This window comes from Manacus candei, unplaced genomic scaffold, assembly GCF_025592945.1.
Source record: "Manacus candei isolate 608988 ecotype Guabito, Panama unplaced genomic scaffold, ASM2559294v1 h1tg000184l, whole genome shotgun sequence".
NCBI lineage: Eukaryota > Metazoa > Chordata > Aves > Passeriformes > Pipridae > Manacus > Manacus candei.
In genome coordinates this window covers 113,155-129,558 of record NW_026138232.1, presented here as the reverse complement: position 1 = coordinate 129,558, position 16,404 = coordinate 113,155, and the positions used below count along the sequence as shown (strand labels likewise).

General features: G+C 60.8%; 3 protein-coding genes across 6 annotated transcripts; 2 read left to right on the top strand and 1 right to left on the bottom strand.

The window, feature by feature from the left end:
- Positions 1-487: 487 nt before the first annotated feature.
- Positions 488-3,701, top strand: CA14 (carbonic anhydrase 14). Of its 3 annotated transcripts, XM_051774023.1 has the most exons (11): positions 488-641; positions 783-803; positions 1,498-1,677; positions 1,760-1,902; positions 2,459-2,554; positions 2,627-2,693; positions 2,781-2,938; positions 3,015-3,141; positions 3,254-3,274; positions 3,354-3,438; positions 3,568-3,701. In XM_051774023.1, the coding sequence occupies exons 1-11, from the start codon at positions 590-592 to the stop codon at positions 3,647-3,649; spliced, it is 1,032 nt and encodes a 343-aa protein (XP_051629983.1). In that variant the 5' UTR covers positions 488-589; the 3' UTR covers positions 3,650-3,701. The 3 variants fall into 3 exon arrangements, with proteins under 3 accessions (XP_051629983.1, XP_051629982.1, XP_051629981.1); XM_051774022.1 differs by lacking the exons at positions 488-641; positions 783-803; positions 1,498-1,677; positions 1,760-1,902 and adding an exon at positions 2,005-2,089 and having other exon boundaries at positions 2,164-2,554; XM_051774021.1 differs by lacking the exons at positions 488-641; positions 783-803; positions 1,498-1,677; positions 1,760-1,902 and adding an exon at positions 2,005-2,089 and having other exon boundaries at positions 2,164-2,554; positions 2,627-2,938.
- A 386-nt stretch (positions 3,702-4,087) lies between these two features.
- On the bottom strand, positions 4,088-6,596 carry APH1A (aph-1 homolog A, gamma-secretase subunit). 2 transcript variants are annotated; one of them, XM_051774024.1, is made up of 7 exons: positions 6,482-6,596; positions 5,778-5,936; positions 5,519-5,592; positions 5,278-5,400; positions 5,069-5,196; positions 4,657-4,780; positions 4,088-4,455 (listed from the first exon to the last, which is right to left on the bottom strand). In XM_051774024.1, exons 1-7 carry the CDS (start codon positions 6,592-6,594, stop codon positions 4,391-4,393), a joined length of 786 nt encoding a protein of 261 aa, XP_051629984.1. In that variant the 5' UTR covers positions 6,595-6,596; the 3' UTR covers positions 4,088-4,390. The 2 variants fall into 2 exon arrangements, with proteins under 2 accessions (XP_051629984.1, XP_051629985.1); XM_051774025.1 differs by lacking the exon at positions 5,778-5,936 and having other exon boundaries at positions 4,092-4,455.
- On the top strand, positions 6,593-14,875 carry LOC127463976 (uncharacterized). Its single transcript, XM_051774028.1, has 7 exons — positions 6,593-6,710; positions 10,731-10,994; positions 12,684-12,752; positions 13,248-13,336; positions 13,542-13,658; positions 13,774-13,882; positions 14,397-14,875. The coding sequence occupies exons 1-6, from the start codon at positions 6,593-6,595 to the stop codon at positions 13,855-13,857; spliced, it is 741 nt and encodes a 246-aa protein (XP_051629988.1). The 3' UTR covers positions 13,858-13,882; positions 14,397-14,875.
- The last annotated feature ends 1,529 nt before the right edge of the window (positions 14,876-16,404 follow it).

The following is a 16,404-nucleotide window of genomic DNA, read 5'->3' as shown; positions in this document are numbered from 1 at the left end:
CGCGACGTTACATAACCGGGGCAGGGCGGCGCGTGCGGACCCACGTGGGGGCGGGGCGCCCACGTGACGTCACCGCCCGCTCGTGGGAACGGGGCGCGGCTTCCCGAGACAGGGGGCGGAGCCTTGGATAGGGGGTGGAGCTTCCCTGGGAGCGCGTGCAGGGGTTTCCCCGGGGCCCCCCCCCCCCGCCCATGGCCCCCCCCATCCCCACCTCCCCCATCCTCACACCCCCCAAAACCTCCCGAGGCCAAGAGCCCCCAGCCCAGGTTCCCCCATGAGGCCCAAAGTCATCCCCCAGACCCCCCAAGCCCTCACCCCACGACCCTCCACGAGGCCCAGGGCGCCCCCCGAGGCCCCCCCAAACCCACAGACACCCCCCCCCGAGCCCCCCAGCCCCATAAACCCCCCACTCCACAAGCCCGGAGTTCGCAGCCCCACAGGCCCCCCAAGCCCCCACGGCCTCATCTCCCCCCTCCTCACGCCCCGGGCATGGCCACTCCAGCCCTCCCCGTCCCCCCGGGGGGGCCCGTCCCCCAGGGTGGGTATTTAGGGCCGGGCTGGCAGCACCCGGCCCCCCGTGCCCCCCGCCATGCTGAATGTGCTGCTGCTGCTGGGGGGCCTGGCCCCCGCCCTGCCCGCCGGTAAGTCCCCTGGGGTCCCCCTGGGTCCCCCCCGCGAGTCCTGCTCTGGGGTGCAGCCCCAGCCCCCCCCGGGGTGCCCCCAGACCGGGTGAGGGGGGCTCAGCTGAGCTCCCACCCCAACACGTCTGCTCTCCCCTGCAGGTCCCCACTGGGAATACGAGGGTGAGTTGGGGCCCCACCCCCCAGGGACCCCCCATTTATCCCCACCCCCCAAACCCACCCCCCAGGTTCCCCTGGAGCCAAGGGGCTCACCTGGGTCCTCCCAGACAGGGGAGGGAGGTGGGTGGGTGACACCCCCCCGACACCCAGGTCCCCCCAAATGGGAAGGACGTGGGTGGGTGAGGGTGGGTGACAGCCCCCCCCCTGACACCTGGGGGGCAGGAGGGGAGTGGATGTTGCAGCCCCCCCATGCCCCTCCTGGTCACCTGGATCCCCCCAAATGGGCAGGAGGTGGGTGGGTGACACCCCACAGCGCCTCTGCCCGCACACCTGGGTGCCCTAAGTCGGGTGGGGGGTGGATGGGTGCAGCCCCCCATGTCCCTCCTCTGCCCTCTCCGGGACCCCCTCGCTCCAATGGTCCCTTTGTGCTCCTTTACATAAGGCTCCGGTGCCAAATCCAATTAGGATCCGGCCTTGGCCAAATCCCGCTAAGCCCCGTCCCGCGGGCCCAGGGGACCCATGGGTGCCCCCCCGGCCCCGCTTTGTCCCCGCTCCCCCGGCCGGAACAAATGCCCCCAGCAGATTAACGAGGCCCCGGGCATTGTCCCCCGTGTCCCTGCCCGGGGGTCACGGGGCCCTGCTGGCTGAGGCTGGGGGGGCCCACCCGCAATCTGGGGGACACTCTGGTGTCCCCCAGGCCCCCACGGGCAGCAGCACTGGCCCGAGGGGCACCCGGCGTGTGGGGGCCGGGCACAGTCGCCCATCGACATCGCCACGGGACGGGCACGGCCGGACCCGGCGCTGCCGCCGCTGCAGCCCCAGGGCTACGACCACCCCGAGACCCCCCGGTTCACCCTCGCCAACAACGGCCACACCGGTGAGTGCTGGGGGCGGGGGGGCCGCGGGGGGCCCGGTGTCTCAGCCCCGCTGAACCCTCCACCCTGCCCCTTGTCCCACAGCCGTGCTGGCCCTGCCGCCCTCCCTGCGGCTCCAGGGGCTCCCCGGGGCCTTCGCTGCCGCCCAGCTCCACTTCCACTGGGGCCGGCCCGGCCACGCCGCCGGCGCTGAGCACCTGCTGGATGGGCACCGGGCACCTGCCGAGGTACCGGGGGCACAGGGAGACTGAGGGGAGAGGGCACGGGGAGGGAAATGGCTCAGGAAATGGGTCTGGGGGTGGGAAACGGCACGGGAATGGGGTGGGAAATGGGTCTGGGGGTGGAAGAAGGAGGATGGGAAGAGGGGTGGGTGAGGGAAATGGCGTGGGAGTTGGGTGGGAAATGGGTCTGGGGGTGGAAGGAGGAGGATGGGAAGAGGGGTGGGTGAGGGAAATGGCGTGGGAGTTGGGTGGGAAAGGGGTCTGGAGGTGGGAAATGGTTGTGGGAAGGGGTCTCAGCGGGGGAAACGGCACAGGGACTGTGTGGTGCAGGGGTCTGCACGCAGGGATGTGGTGCAGGGAATGGAAGTGGGGTCGTGGTGTGGGAATGGGCAAGGAAATGGATCCAGGGATGGGAAATGAGTGCAGGGAGGGGACGGGGTGCAGGAAGGAGAAACGGGGGGAAATGGGAACTGCTCTGGGCACAGGCAGTGGGTCTGGGCACTGTGGGAGGTGCAGCAGTGTGGGATCGGGGGGGTCAGTGGGGCTGTTGGGGGTCCCGCAGATGCACGTGGTGCACTTCGACGCGGAGCGTTTCTCCGACGCGGGCGAGGCTCAGCACCACGCGGGCGGGCTGGCCGTGCTCGGCGTCCTGCTGGAGGTACGGACCCCAAACCCACCCCCCCGTGAGCCCCCAGACCCACACTGACACCCCCCTCCCTCGCTCCCCCAGGTGGGCGCCGACCCCCACCCCGCCTACGACAACATCCTGAGGCACCTCGGGAGCATCCGCTACGCAGGTGAGGGGGGCGAGGGGGGAAACGGCGGGGAGGGACCCCAAATCCCCCCTCCCTGCGCCCCTCAACTGCTCCCACCCCGCCCCCCAGGGCAGTCGACGTCCATCCCCTCCTTCAGCGTCCAGGACCTGCTGCCCCCGCGCCTCGACCGCTACTACCGGTACAACGGGTCCCTGACCACCCCCCCCTGCTTCCAGAGCGTCCTCTGGACCCTCTTCCCGGAGCCTGTCCACATCAGCCGGGACCAGGTAGGACCAGCTTTGGGGGGGGACACACCCCCGGGTTTGGGGGACACTCCTCAGTGCTCCCCCGTCCCCGTTCCAGCTGGAGCAGCTCCAGGGAAGCCTTTACTCCACGGAGGAGGCCGAGGCGGAGCCGCAGCTCCTGGTGGACAATTTCCGGGCCCCGCAGGAGCTGAACCAGCGGCCGGTGCTCGTGTCCTTCCCCAGGGGTGAGCTGGGGGGGTGAGGGGTGGGGTGGGTCCCCCCAAACACCCCTCAGATGGCTCCTGGAGCCCTGGCCGGGCACGAGGTGCCAGTTCTGACCCTGCCCTTCCCTTGCAGAGCCCGAGGGATATTCCACAGGTACGGCCAGCCCGGGGGGCTGGGATGGGGAGTGTAGGGGGGTCTCCCCGGGCCCCCCTGAGCCCCCCGTGTGGCACAGGTGAAGTCATCGCCATCATCTTCGGCGCCGTCGCCGGCTGCGTCGGCCTCTTCCTCGCCGTGCACTTCGGGGCCAAGCGGATGCGGTGAGACCCTCCCACAGCCCCTGCCCCTCAGAGGGACCCTCCCCTGGCTGCAGGGGAGCCTGGACCCCCGAGGCTGGACCCCCAGAGCCCCAAGGAGGGTCCCCCTCACCCGTCTCTCCCCCCGAGCAGCTCGAGGCGGGCGCAGGCACAGGACGTCGTGTTCAAGGCCTCCTCCCGCCGCTCCCCCGGCGACAGCGGCATCTCCCGCTGACCCCCCCACGAGGACCCCCCTGAGAGACCCCTCACCACCCTCAGCCCCTCTAAGGACCTGGCAGGGGTCTCAAATAAAGCCCCTTTTCCCCCCATTCCAGTGCTGGTGACTCTTTGTGGGGCGGGAATGGGACCTTCAAGGGGCTTCGGGGCCGGATCCTGCCATGGCCCCCCCTAGAAACCAGGACCCCCTGGTGCCTGCTGGGATGGGAGCAGAGCAAGATGGGAGTGACCCTTTCCCCTCCTCCCCTTCCCCTCAGCAGCCACAGTGCTCTTAGAAAAGGGTTTTACTCTGAATCAAAAAAATAATTTACCCCCCCCACTGCACCCCAGACCCCCCCTGGGAGCCAAACAGGGGTGGGGGGGGCACAGCACCCCTGGTCCCAAGCCCCCCACCCCCAGAGCATCACCCTGAGGGGGGCACAGCACCCCTGGCCCTGAGCCCCCCACCCCCAGAGCACCAGGGGCAAAGATCCCACCAGGGAAGGGAAACACAAGGGAAGGGGGGGTGGTCTGCCCTGCCCTGAGCCCCCCCCGGCCTGGAGCTCCCTGGGATACTCAGCCCCCCCTCTGCCTTCCCCACAGCCACAACCTGGGAAAAGTGTAACAGAATCTGGGAACAAAGGGAACAGGGCCCTGGTCAGAGCCCAAACTCCCCAGGAGAACCAGTCAGACCCCAAACCCGGGGCAGAAGGGGGTGAAGGCAGTGGTGGAATGTCCAGCTGTGGGGCCAAGGCTCTGCTCACTCCTCAGGGGGCAGCTGCAGTGCTGAGTAGAGCACGACCCGGCCCTTGGGCTCCTGCTTACCTGGGGGGGGAAAGGGGGTGAGTGTGGGGGGAGTTCTGGGGGTGGGGGTGGTTTGGGGGTTCATGGAAGCCCCCAGGAATGCAGCCCCAGTTCAGTGAGACTCATCCACCCCTACCCCTGGTGGCTCTGGGCCCCCCAATCCCCAGAAGGGGTCAGAGCCCATCCCAAAGTACCCCCCACTCCCCCAGACCCCCCCCTTACAGGAGAGGCACTTGAGGATGTTGTGGAAGGAGCCGCCGGCGGTGCCAAAGGCCCAGAGGCCGGTGCAGAGTGTGAGGATGAGGATGGGCCCCAGGCTGGCCTCGTACCAGGGGTTCAGGAAGGTCTGGGGGATGCAGAGAGACGGGTCACACCCCCCCACCAGCTCACCTGGCCCCCCCGAACAGCCACAGCAGGGAATGGGGTGCCAGGTCCTGCAGAAACCCAGCCTGGACCCCTGCTGAGCCACATATCCAACCCCCACCAGAGCCCAGCGGATCATCCCCCGTGTGTGCCCCTAAATCCTGCACCAACCTCCTCCCCCCAGGGGTTGGGGGTGCTCAGGGGGGTGTAACTCACCCCATAGCCCCAGCAGGGAGTGAGAGGGTCCCGGTGCCCCCTCCAGAGGACTCACCAGCCCCGAGACGAGCAGGTGGCCGCCCACCACCAGCCCCAGGCCCCCGGCGCGGCGCCGCTCGCAGGCGTCGAAGAAGATGACGCCCCAGAAGGTGTGGAGCAGCACCAGGGCCATGGTGAGGAAGGCTGTGGGGAGAACCACGGGGCCTCAGACCCACAGCCTTCCTCCTCCTCCTCCTCCTCCTCCTCCTGGTGCCCCGGGCTCACCAGAGGTGATGAAGTAGTACGGGGAGTCCCCGTGGATCCCCACCGTGCCCGGCCCCGCCGAGTCCACCAGGGTGTTGACGATGGAGAAGACACCGCTGATGATGCCAAAGGAGAGCCCGGACACTGCGAGGGGAGCCGGGGGTCAGGGGAGCCCCCCCGTGCCCTCCACAGCCCCCGGGGAGAGCTGGGAAAGCCGGGAAAGCCGTGTCAGCTCCGCCCCGGAGCCCGCAGGGCCGCTCACCGTAGGCCATTTGCCGCAGGGAGATCGGGGACCGCCCATCCTCGCTCAGCGTCGCCAGCCCCTCATCCGCCTTCCTGCCCCGCCGGGAGAGAGCGTGAGCCCCATCCCACGGGGCAGGGAGAGCAAACACAGCCCCTTCCCATTAAGAGACTCTGCGGGGCTCCCCTGGACACAGAGCCCCAAGCCCAGCACTGTTCTGGCTCCCCCGGCCCCGCTGGGACCCCAGCAGAGCTCCCCCGGCCCCCGGGAGGGCTCTCACTTGAGCAGTTTGAAGCAGGCGAAGCGGCAGAGCTCCTGCAGCAGGACGGCGGCGGCGGCCCCGGGCAGCAGCAGCGCCGCGTCCTCCCGCCCGCTGAGCTGCACCGACACGGCCCAGAGCAGCGAGGCGGCGAGCAGCGACAGCAGCCAGAAAAACGCCCTGGGGGAAGGGGGGGACGGGACAAGGGACGCGGGCACCGGGATCAGGCGGAGCTGCCCTCGGTACAGCCGGGCTGGGACACAGCCCCCCCCAGCTGCACAGAAATGAGACCTCGGCGCTCTCCGAGCCCTCAAATCGCCCCCGAACTGCCTCCTTCCTCACCGTCCCTCTCAGCGCTCCCTCACAGCCACCCCTCAGCCGCCCGCCCGGCGCCACCAGCACCCCAGTGTCCCCCAGTGTCCCCTCAGACCCCCCCAAAGGCTTCCCCGCCCCTCCCAACGCCCCTCAACCCCCCCCCCCAAGACCCTCAGACCCCCCAAAGGCCCCTCAGCACCCGCCAATGGCCCTCGAGACCCCTCAACGGCCCCTCAGGCCCCGCCAAGACCCTCACAGCCCCCAAAGGCTCCTCAGCAGCCTCCCCAAGCCCCTCAGCATCCCTCCAACGGCCCTCGAGGCCGCTCAGACCTCCCCCCAAAGCCCTCCATACCCCCTCTCCGGCCCCTCCACAGCGTCCCCCAAGCCCCCCTCGGCCCCCCTCCGCTCACCCCGCCACCAGGACGATGACCCGCAGCGGCTCGGCCGCCACCGTGAGCAGCACGAGCGCGGCCGCGGGGCCGAACGCGATGGCGGCGCAGCCGAAAAACACGGCGGCGCCCATGGCGGCCGCGCCACAGCGCCCCCTGCCGGCCCGGAGGACCCGGACGCACGTGCCCAAAGCGGGCCCGGAGGACGCAGTCACAGCGCCCCATGCCGGCCCGGAGGACCCGGACGCACGTGCCCAAAGCGGGCCCGGAGGACGCAGTCACAGCGCCCCCTGCCGGCCCGGAGGCCGCATGCGATGGGGGCGGTGGTGGGGGGGGTAGGACCAGTCCCTGGGGACAGGGGACACTCGGGACAGGGGACACTCGGGACAGGGGACAGTCGAGACAGGGGACACTCGGGACAGGGGACACTCGGGACAGGGGACAGTCGGGACAGGGGACACTCGGGACAGGGGACACTCGGGACAGGGGACAGTCGGGACAGGGGACACGGGACACTTAGGACAGGGGACACTCGGGTCAGGGGACACTCGGAACAGGGGACACTCGGGACAGGGGATATTCGGAACAGGGGACACTCGGGACAGGGGACAGTTGGGACGGGGGACACTCGGGACCGGGGACACTCAGGTCAGGGGACACTCGGGACAGGGGACACTCAGGACAGGGGACACTCGGGACAGGGGACACTCGGAACAGGGGACAGTCGGGACAGAGGCTGCGCTGAGAGACACCTGACACAACCTGTGCTCAGCGTCACCCATCCGCAGTGTCACCCGACCCCACTATCACCCATCCCCAGTGTCATCCATCCCCAGCACCATTCTATTCTATCTATTCTATTCTATTCTATTCTATTCTATTCTATTCTATTCTATTCTATTCTATTCTATTCTATTCTATTCTATTCTATTCTATTCCAATTCCATTCCAGTTCCATTCCATTCCGTTCCACCCTATCCTATCCTCAAGGAATTCCTGTCTAAACCAGCCTTTTTCTCTATTCCAAGTCCCTCACGTCTCCCATTCCGATTCCACACCCTCCCCTTGCCCCCCCCCCCCTGGCGCAGCTGTTTACAGAGGAGCTGGGAAGGGCAGGAAAACTTTATTTAGACTAAAAAATCCCCTCGGGGGGGGGGTAGTGGGGAGGTGAAAACAGCCCGGCCCCAGAGCCCCTCTGTCCCCCCCCCATGGGATGGGCAGCTCACCCCACCCACCTCCGAGCCACCGGTGCCACGAGGGATGGGGTTTTGGGGGTTTCCTTCATCCATCTCCACGATCTCCACGGTCTCCTGCAGGGAAAACTCCAAACAATGCTCCCCCCCCCTCCTCCAGGCGCTTCCGCAGGGATCCTGCAGATGCCACCTCCTGGGCACGGGGCATTGTTCGGGGCATTGTTCGGGGCAGTGCGGGAGCCGCCGGCTGCCGTGGATTAACTTCCCTTCTGGTTTCGCTTCCGCCTATTAAAGCTGGGAAATGACACAGCTCTGACTTCATCCCACCTTCCTCCTCCGAGTGAAACCCCTGGAGCTTTTCCAGGGGTTTCCAGGATCCACCGTGAGGGATGCCTGGAGCATCCCTGGGATGCAGCTCCCTGGGCACAGCAAGGACCAGCAGCCTCCTTCTTCCTTATTTTTGTCTCCTTTTCCCCTCTTTTCCTTCCTTTTCCCCTTCTTTTCCTTCCTTTTCCCCTTCTTTTCCTTCTTTCCCCCCTCCTTTCCCTCTCCTTTTCCTTCTTTTTCCCCTCCTATTTGAGTTTTCCCCCAGGAAAGGCATCACTCCCTTGCTGCTCCATAGCTGTGGCAGCTTTTACTGTTGGATTTTGGCAGAAAAGCTTTAATATTAATATAGAAAAAAAACAAGGCAATAAAGTAGACTGAGCAACGCAGGGATCTGGGGAATGGGAAATAAGGTTTTGGGATGGGAGGTGGAAAAGCTGTTGGGTTGGCTCCTTGCTGTGGCTGAGATGGGTTTGCTCTGTGTGAAAAATGAGTAAGAAAAAAGGTAAAAAGGAAAAAAAAAAAACAAACCATGAACAAAAATAGAGTGTTTTCCTTTTCCAGACAGAAACACAACTCCAGCCCCACACCTGGGATGCAGGATGCAGCTGGAATGTGCCAGCTGGTCCCAGCCAGGGAAGAACAGCCCTTTCCTGCTTCTACCACCTTATGGCACATTTTATCCAGGTCTCTTTAGTTTATTCTCCAAGTTTTCCCGGTTTTTGCAAGTCTCCCATGATCACACCCAGCCCTGAGGAGCCGTTCCCAGTGCTGAGCCAGCAGATCCCGCTGAACTCTGACTCCCAGCTCCCACGCCGAGGGGTTTGCCCGTCCAACCCCATCCACTCATCCCTCCCTGTCCTCATGGACCTTCCTCGCCCCTTCCCTCCCCATCCCTTTAATCCCAGGATATTTTAACCCTTCCTTGCCCCCCCAGCAGCTCCAGCCCTGGCAGGATTCATCCAAAGGAGGTCAGATTTCTGCTTGGGTTGGGATTTTTGAGATTTGATGTTATTTCTGTGGGTTGAGAGGAGGGTTTGGAGAGATTCACTTCCTGCTCAACATTCCTTGGCACTTAACCCTTAGTTGAGCATCTCCCTACAGATGGGAGAAGCCCCTTTGGCAAAGCAGGGAGAGCCCTGGGAGGTTGGGAATTGGGTTTGGGATGGCAAAGTTCTTCAGCTGGGTCCACTCTTGGTTGGAAAAAAGTCTACTTTGAGGAATTTTTGGCTTAAAATCGTTTAGGATCCTTGTCATAAAATCTACGGGAATTCTTGGTTTAAAAATCAATTGGAATTCCTGGCGTAGCATCAGCAGAAATCCTCATCTTAAAATGGATAGGAATTCTGGGCTTAAAATCCATAGGAACTCTTGGCTTAACACCAACAGGAGTCCTTGGACTTAAATCAACAGCCCGAGGAGGTGAAATGCACCACCCACTGTGACTCTCCCTGTGGTCGCCCCAGGAGTCTCCACACCCACCCTGGTGGTTTTCCCTCCCCTCCTGCAGCCCTTTCCCTCTGGTCCCACCTGGCCCAGCCCAGTTGTTGCCATTAAACCCCCTCTGCCCATGGAAAACCCACTTCCCCTTTCTCATCTCGAGGAGGAAGCTCCTGCTCCTGCTCCCATGAGCACCCCCAGGGAGGGAAAAGAGACCCAGCCAGGGGTTCATGAGGAGGAGCATCATCCTCCCGCTGTTTTCCTGAAGAGATTGGAAATATAGGGCTGGGAAATGATTTTACAATGGGGAGAATGTGCCTTGAGGGATGGTGGATAAAGACAAGGGGAGAGCATGGGCTGCACCTCCTCCCGGGGTTGTCCCATGTCCGACCACCCTCCGTCTGGGAATGGTTCTCTTTCCAGGTGAATTTTCCCAGTTATAAATTTCTTCTTGTCCCTGGAAGTGCCCAAGGCCAGGTGGGACAGGGATTGGAGCAACCTCCTCTGGTGGAAGGTGCCCCTGCCCACAACAGGGGGGTGGGACGAGATGAGCTTTAAGGTCCCTCCCAACCCAAACCATCCCATGATTCCATGATTCCACACCTCAAAACAGAGCTCCTCCCGTACTATCCAAGACTGATCTTGCTCTTTGCTGATTTTCTAACCTCCACGTCTGAGAGTCGCCAAAATACTGGTTTTACACCACCTGATTCACCTCTGTCTCCTTCCCTTCCCCTTTTCCTTCCCCCTCGAGGTTCTCACCAGCTCTCCCCCACATCCCACTGGCTCCTGGCAGGAGCCCCTCACTGTCAGCTACTCCCCACAAAGCAGAAGGGCTGGATCTTCTTTTCCTCCCTGTTTTCCCTCCAAGAAATGTTCTTCCTATTTGGCTTCTATATTCAGAGAAGGAGGAGAACCAGCAGCTGATCCAACACGGGCCAAGGAGCCGACCGGGAACACCGGGCACGGCTCCGGAATCATCCCAGCCCGGGGTGTTTCTATCCACTATAAAATAAATACACGACCGTTCGTGTTTCTTCTTCATGATTAAGAAACCGAGGCGCGGGAAGGGGAAATGAAGCCAAGGCAAAAAAAATCCCCCAAGATTTCATGGGAAGTCAGGGCTGACTCTGCCTCCCAGTCCGCGTCCCTGCCTTCGCCTCTCTCCCAGAAGGATTCGCTATTTATAGCTCCGTTAGAACGTAATCAAAACCATCCTCCCTCCATCCCGGAGTTCATCCAGCGGCACTAATCCTCCCCGGGGGGGGAGGGGGGGGAAAACTTCCCAAGATTTGCAACTCAGCCTTTGCCAGGGGAAGCTCTGCCCGTGCCGGAGACCCGCTCCTGCCCGGGACCCGCTCCTGCCCGGCCTCGCCCGCCGGGCACGACCCGGGCGCTGCTCGGGGCTACCAAGGACATCGAACCACTCAGCCCAACCCTCCCCCCGAGTCATTTCCTGCCTCCGTGGGGACGGGCTCGAGAAAGTCCCGCGGAGCAGCGACCAGCGGCAGACGACACCCAAGGCAGGAGGATGAACTTCTTCATCGCCGCGCTCCTGGTTCTGCAGTTCGTGCCAGGTAAAGCCCTTCCCCGGCTTCTCCCGGGGCTGCTCCGGGGGCGCTTTGATTTTATCTCGCTGCTCTGACGATTCCCACGCTCCTGAGATGCCGCGGGGCACCTGAGGGGGGAGGGATCTGGGAGGCTGAGAGGTCTTGGGGTGTCGGCTTGGAGAAGGGGGGCTGCGGGGCAAAGAAAACGAGGGGAAAGCACGGTGTAATTACTGGAAGGTCCATAAAGTCCGTGCTTGGAGAACAGTGGGACAACGAATGTTTCCCACATTGAGTTCAAATCATTTGTAGATTCCAGCTGGGAGCTATTAGAGACACAGACACGGAGGGAAAAAAAAATCCAACAGGATTTCCTGGAGAATTAGGTGGGCAGTGCGGAGCCGGGGGAGAGCGGATGGGGGTGTTGAGGGAGGAAACCCCCACTTGGAGCTGCTTAGGGATGAGCACAATGTTCCCACCTCTCCGGGAAGGTGGGATACGGAGCAGCACCGGCTGAGGAGCTGGAAACTGCGGCTCTGCCACGCCAAGAGCCTTCAGCCTCCTCTTCCTCCTCCTCACTGAAGGTGAGGTGTTAAAAGTGGGAGGATTCCCAGCTGGGAGCTTTTTTTGCTTTTTTTTTTTTTTCGGGATATTATTCTTAGCGTGGCTCCAGTGCAAACACCACAGCTGACTGGAAATAACTTCCTGGGAAAGCACGGGATAATGTGCCCCAGAGCTGGAGTTCGTGCCACTGGAGCATTTGCAAAGGATGAGCGTGGGAAGGAGCGGGGTCGGGAGGGCAGGTCCCCATTTCAGTTCAGATTTCCCCAAAAGCTCGGGATGGGGGTGGGACAGACCGAGGTGCTGACACAGCAACGGGCGAGGCTGTGTCGTGTCCCCCAGTCCCACCCCGGCATCTCCAGGCTGAGTCAGTGTTTTCAGAGAATTCCCTAACGAGAATTTCGGGGTCTGGGCTTCTTGCTCAGCCACTGCTGGCACTGAGAAAGTCAGGGATATGATGGGAAGCAGTGGGAAGGTTTGGAGAGGGACCTGGATCTCCAGCCAGCCCTGGGCACAGCTGAGGGCATCATTCCAGTTATTAATGGTGTAACTTACAGTAACAATACTCTAACTATCTTACTTATGGCTATAATGAGTACCAAACTATAAAAATGTCATATTATTCCATGAGTATCTTCTATGCTCATGAATATCTTATCTTAGTGCCGGAGTCTGTGAGAAGGAGAATATTAGTATTCCCAATTAATTTGCTTCATAAGATCCTGACAGAACAAGAAAAGGGCTGGACTTGATGATCTTGGAGGCTCCATTCCGAGCCCTCGGCAGCTCCACGGCCAAAGGCAGGAGGGCACTGGAGCAGCCGGGGTGCTGGATGAGCAGCAGCTCATCCCAAAGGCAGATCCATCCCAACAGAACTCTGGCTCCGGCTCCATCCCCACGGCTGCATCTCCCTCTTCCGGCACATCCACACCCAAAAATGAAGGAAAACCCCGGCTCTGCTCCGATCTCCCACACCTTTTGTTGGGAAGCCTTGGACCCAGCCGTGGGTCAGATGGTGAATCCCTGACTCCCTCAGGGAAGGGGTTTTGCCCAAAGCTGTGGCTCGACCCGAGGCTCTGCTCGCGGTGCCGGGTGATGATCCGTGTGTTGTCTGTTTGTTTTTAGGGAATGATCCGTGTGTTGTCTGCTTGTTTTTAGGGAATGCAGAGGTAGAAGACGACGAGGAGGAGATCACACAGTTTTTATTCGACTACGCAGCTCGTTACAGTGAGAAAAGCACTTTTTAAGGCATTTTTCACCACTTCCTGGGAGCCACAGGAGCGAGCTGGGAGAAGCAGAGCTGGGAGGGCTGCGGGAGCCTCCCTCCAGCCTCCTCCAGGCAGGGAGATGAGGCTTTGCCCATGGAAAGGCACCACTGAATGGAGTCCTCTGCAATGACAGCTACTCAGTTACTTCATGGAATCATGGAATGGTTTGGGTGGGAGGGATCCTTAAAGATCCACCCTTAAAATCCCGGCCACAAGCAGGGACACCTTCCACTAGTCCAGGTTGCTCCAAGCCCCATCCAACCCGGCCTTGAGCACTGCCAGGGGTTTATCCCAGCTATCCAGATTAATCTGAGTTACACTGGTGTTCAGAGGGGGAAAGCCACGCAATAACAACCCCTGATGGGGGGGTGGGACTCGTGTCACCCCACACGGGACAGGGCACAGTGTCCCAAACCCCCCTGTGCCCCCTGACCCGGAGCTGTTTCCATTCCAGGTGATTACCTCTATTCCACTGGAGACTATTACTACGACAACACCACGGGAATGCCCACCCCCTACACCTTTGAGATGGATTCCTACGAGGTGAGTTGGGTTTCTCTTGGCATTCCCCCCCCCAAAAAAAAACCCAGGGGCTTTGAGTTGGGATTTATTGTGACAGTTTGCACAGAAACTGAGAAATCCCTTGTTTTCTCAATTAAATGCTAGCAGACCTGTCCCAAAGAGGGATCCCTCAGGAGTTAATCCTGTGCTGTGACATCCCAGGTTATTTCTTTTCCTCCACACCCAGACAAACACCATCGGGGATTTTGGGCAGTGGTTTCCACAAGAGGATGCCACCACCAAGATTTCGGGGATACCAGACACGGATGCTCCAGGGGATTCCAGGAATGCCAAGGACAGTCAGGTACTTTTCAGGACGTGAGCTCTGCCACAGGCTTTTAGCACATTAAAACATGGGACTTCTTGACTGATTTATTTTCCTTGGCTTTTTGACTGATTTATTTTCCTTGGCTCCACAGGATTTCTGGGAGTCAGCAGGATCACCCCTCCAGAGCCACCTCCCCCTCGTCACCCTCCTCAGTCTCCGGGGTCTCCTGCTATGACCCCCCCCATGCTCCTCCTCCGAAGGTATTCCGGGATTTCAACACTTGCTCAAAGTGTGTCCTTCAACCCTGGAAAATCCAATTCTCTCTGAAGCAGCAACTTTCCAAAACAATGGAAAGATAACAAACCCTCCCAGGCTGCGATACCAGGGGACCCCCAGCAGCTCCAGTGGTCACTGATGGCCTGGAGAGGCTTTTCAGGGCGTTTTCCCAATGACCTCCTGGCTTTCAGTGGGAGCTTCCACGGGGCGAGCACCCGTTTGGCCCACACTGGGTCTCAGCCCCAGGTACCTCCTGCTGCTCATCCGCCCAAACCCTTGTTCCATAACATCCTGGAATGGTCTGTGTTGGGGTGAACCTTGAAGACCACCCCCTTCCATGGGCAGGGACACCTCCCACCAACCCGTGTCGCTCCAAGCCCCGTCCCACCCGGCCAACCTCTTCCCGTGGCTGGAGCTCTCCAGTGTCCCAGGAACACCCCGACCCCATCCCGCCACACGCAGGGCCGTGAACTTCCTCACCTTCTCCCCTTGTTCCAGGCACAGCAGCTGGGATGGAGATCACAGCTTCATCAGGTGTTGGCAACGACAAACAACATCCTCCCCCCACGAGGCGCCGCCTCCGCTCCGGAACCGCCGTGACTCTCCCGAAGGTTCCAACGGGGGGACTGTGACCACGGTGCAAACTCGGAGAGCTTTGTAATGCCTCCAGTCCTTTCCTATTTCCTCTGATTCTGTTGTAAATAGGAGCCCCTGCCAATAAAATCCCCGACAACCGGCGCACGGTCTGTCATGGTAAATAAATCCGTAAACACCGCCAGAACGGGAACAACAAACACCAACAACTCGTGGGGTTTGTCCCATCAGAAGGATCTTCTTGAGCCTCCACACCCAGCCAGGAGCTTCTCACTTAGTTTCTTCCACAGTTGTTCTTCACGCTGTGTGTTTTCCAGAAACACCCACAACATTTGGGTGCAATGAGAAAGCTGGACCAGGAAACCTCCAACCAACCCAACCCCCCCCCCAGCTGCCCATGGAGAGCAAACTGTTATAGAAATGGGGGGGTTTTGGGTCAAAAAATTGGGGTTAAATTCCTCTTGGGTGGGAAAAAAAAAAAAAATGCAATCCCCCACTTGTTGCTTTTCCTTGGAAGAGTTAATGGGAGGGAGGGATAGAAAAGTGATCCAGGTGTACCCAGCCGGTCTTGGAGGTCCTACCAGTCAACAGAGGATGAGTCAAGGTCAAGCCAATGGAGGTGGAGTCAGTCCAACAGGGGAGGTCATGGTGGTCAGGGCCACCTTGTCCCCAGAGCCCCTGGCTCCCTCTGGACACTCCCCACCATTGCACACCCGGGTTATCCAGGCTCCCAGGCTCGGAAAGCAGAAGAGTTTTGTTTCCTAGGGAAGCCAAAAGGCCTGGAACGGGCTTGGGAGCGGCTGGAGGATGCACTGCTGGCCAGTGCCACCTCCTGGCTCTGTGCTGCCACCAGGGTGCATCGAAAAAAAGCCAAGAGCTCCCTTGGGAAATGATTTAGGAACACGTGGCAGCGAGATTTCCAACCCTGGAGTGGAGCAAAAAGAAATGAAGGGAAAATAAAGCATGTGCATGAAGTTTATGGGTTTATTCCTACAAACCATCCCTCTAATGCACACGCATGGAGAACAAACCAGTTTGTTGTAACCTGGCTTAACCATAAATTGTATCTCTCCCTTCTCAAGCAAACCCTCCAGTTCCAAACTTTCCTGACCAAATCCTCACCTTCCAGCATCGTTTTGGGACAGGGGTGTCCTGACCCAATCACATCACAGATGGATGGCTGGTCATGCCCTCCCCGCTCCCAAAGCTGCAAATATTCACCCAAACCTCTTTAGTCCAAAAATGCTCCTTTTTTTCCTGCCACATCAAAGGCACTTTCCTGCCAGGAACAGCGTCAGTCAGCCCCTGCTGCTGGATCATCCTCGACCACCCCCAGTGCTCTGGGTCCATCCTGGGGCTCCAGCTGGCAGAAAAAATCCCAGATTTTCCATTATGGGACCTGCAGACTTGCACACACCAAGAATGAGCAAACCCCTGGGATTGGGGAAAATACAGTGAGTTTAAGGCATTATTTTAACTTTCCCTTTGGAACCCCAGGCTCTCATGGGTGTCCTCCCCAATGGTGCAGCCAGGGGTTTTTCCTCCCCCTGCCATCCTCCCAGCTCTCTCCCAAGCTCCTTTCCCAGATTTACCCCTTTCCTCGTGCTCGGGGGGTGCTGGTGGCTCCCTGGCCGGGGGCTCCGTGAGCGGCCGCCCGGCTCTCCCGGCAAACCCCCGGGATAAGCAGCTTTAACACAAAGAGGATTTTCCCTGCACTTGTGAGAACCTTTCCCAGTTATCTCCAGGCAGGAAGGGAGCAGAAGGCTCTCGAGGTCTCCGGTGTTTTCGGGCAGCTCCTTGTCAAACCCTCCAGGAGCCAAATCCTGCTCCCAGCACGACTCCCACGATCCGGGCACGATGTCCTGGGGGATCTGCAGCCCACGGGGTTATTTTGGGGTTTCAGCCCCAAACC

Excerpts from the sequence above, each read along its gene's own strand:
- APH1A (XM_051774024.1), bottom strand. The coding sequence starts at position 6,594 with ATGGGCGCCGCCGTGTTTTTCGGCTGCGCCGCCATCGCGTTCGGCCCC. Across the intron at positions 5,937-6,481 it reads GTCATCGTCCTGGTGGCGGG|GGCGTTTTTCTGGCTGCTGT; the intron begins GTGAGCGGAGGG and ends CCCTTCCCCCAG. Across the intron at positions 4,781-5,068 it reads ACCTGCTCGTCTCGGGGCTG|ACCTTCCTGAACCCCTGGTA; the intron begins GTGAGTCCTCTG and ends TGCATCCCCCAG.
- CA14 (XM_051774021.1), top strand. The coding sequence starts at position 2,055 with ATGGCGTGGGAGTTGGGTGGGAAATGGGTCTGGGG. Across the intron at positions 3,142-3,253 it reads GCTCGTGTCCTTCCCCAGGG|AGCCCGAGGGATATTCCACA; the intron begins GTGAGCTGGGGG and ends CTTCCCTTGCAG. Across the intron at positions 3,439-3,567 it reads TTCGGGGCCAAGCGGATGCG|CTCGAGGCGGGCGCAGGCAC; the intron begins GTGAGACCCTCC and ends CCCCCCGAGCAG.
- LOC127463976 (XM_051774028.1), top strand. The coding sequence starts at position 6,593 with ATGGCGGCCGCGCCACAGCGCCCCCTGCCGGCCCGGAGGACCCGGACG. Across the intron at positions 10,995-12,683 it reads GGTTCTGCAGTTCGTGCCAG|GGAATGCAGAGGTAGAAGAC; the intron begins GTAAAGCCCTTC and ends GCTTGTTTTTAG. Across the intron at positions 13,337-13,541 it reads TTGAGATGGATTCCTACGAG|ACAAACACCATCGGGGATTT; the intron begins GTGAGTTGGGTT and ends CTCCACACCCAG.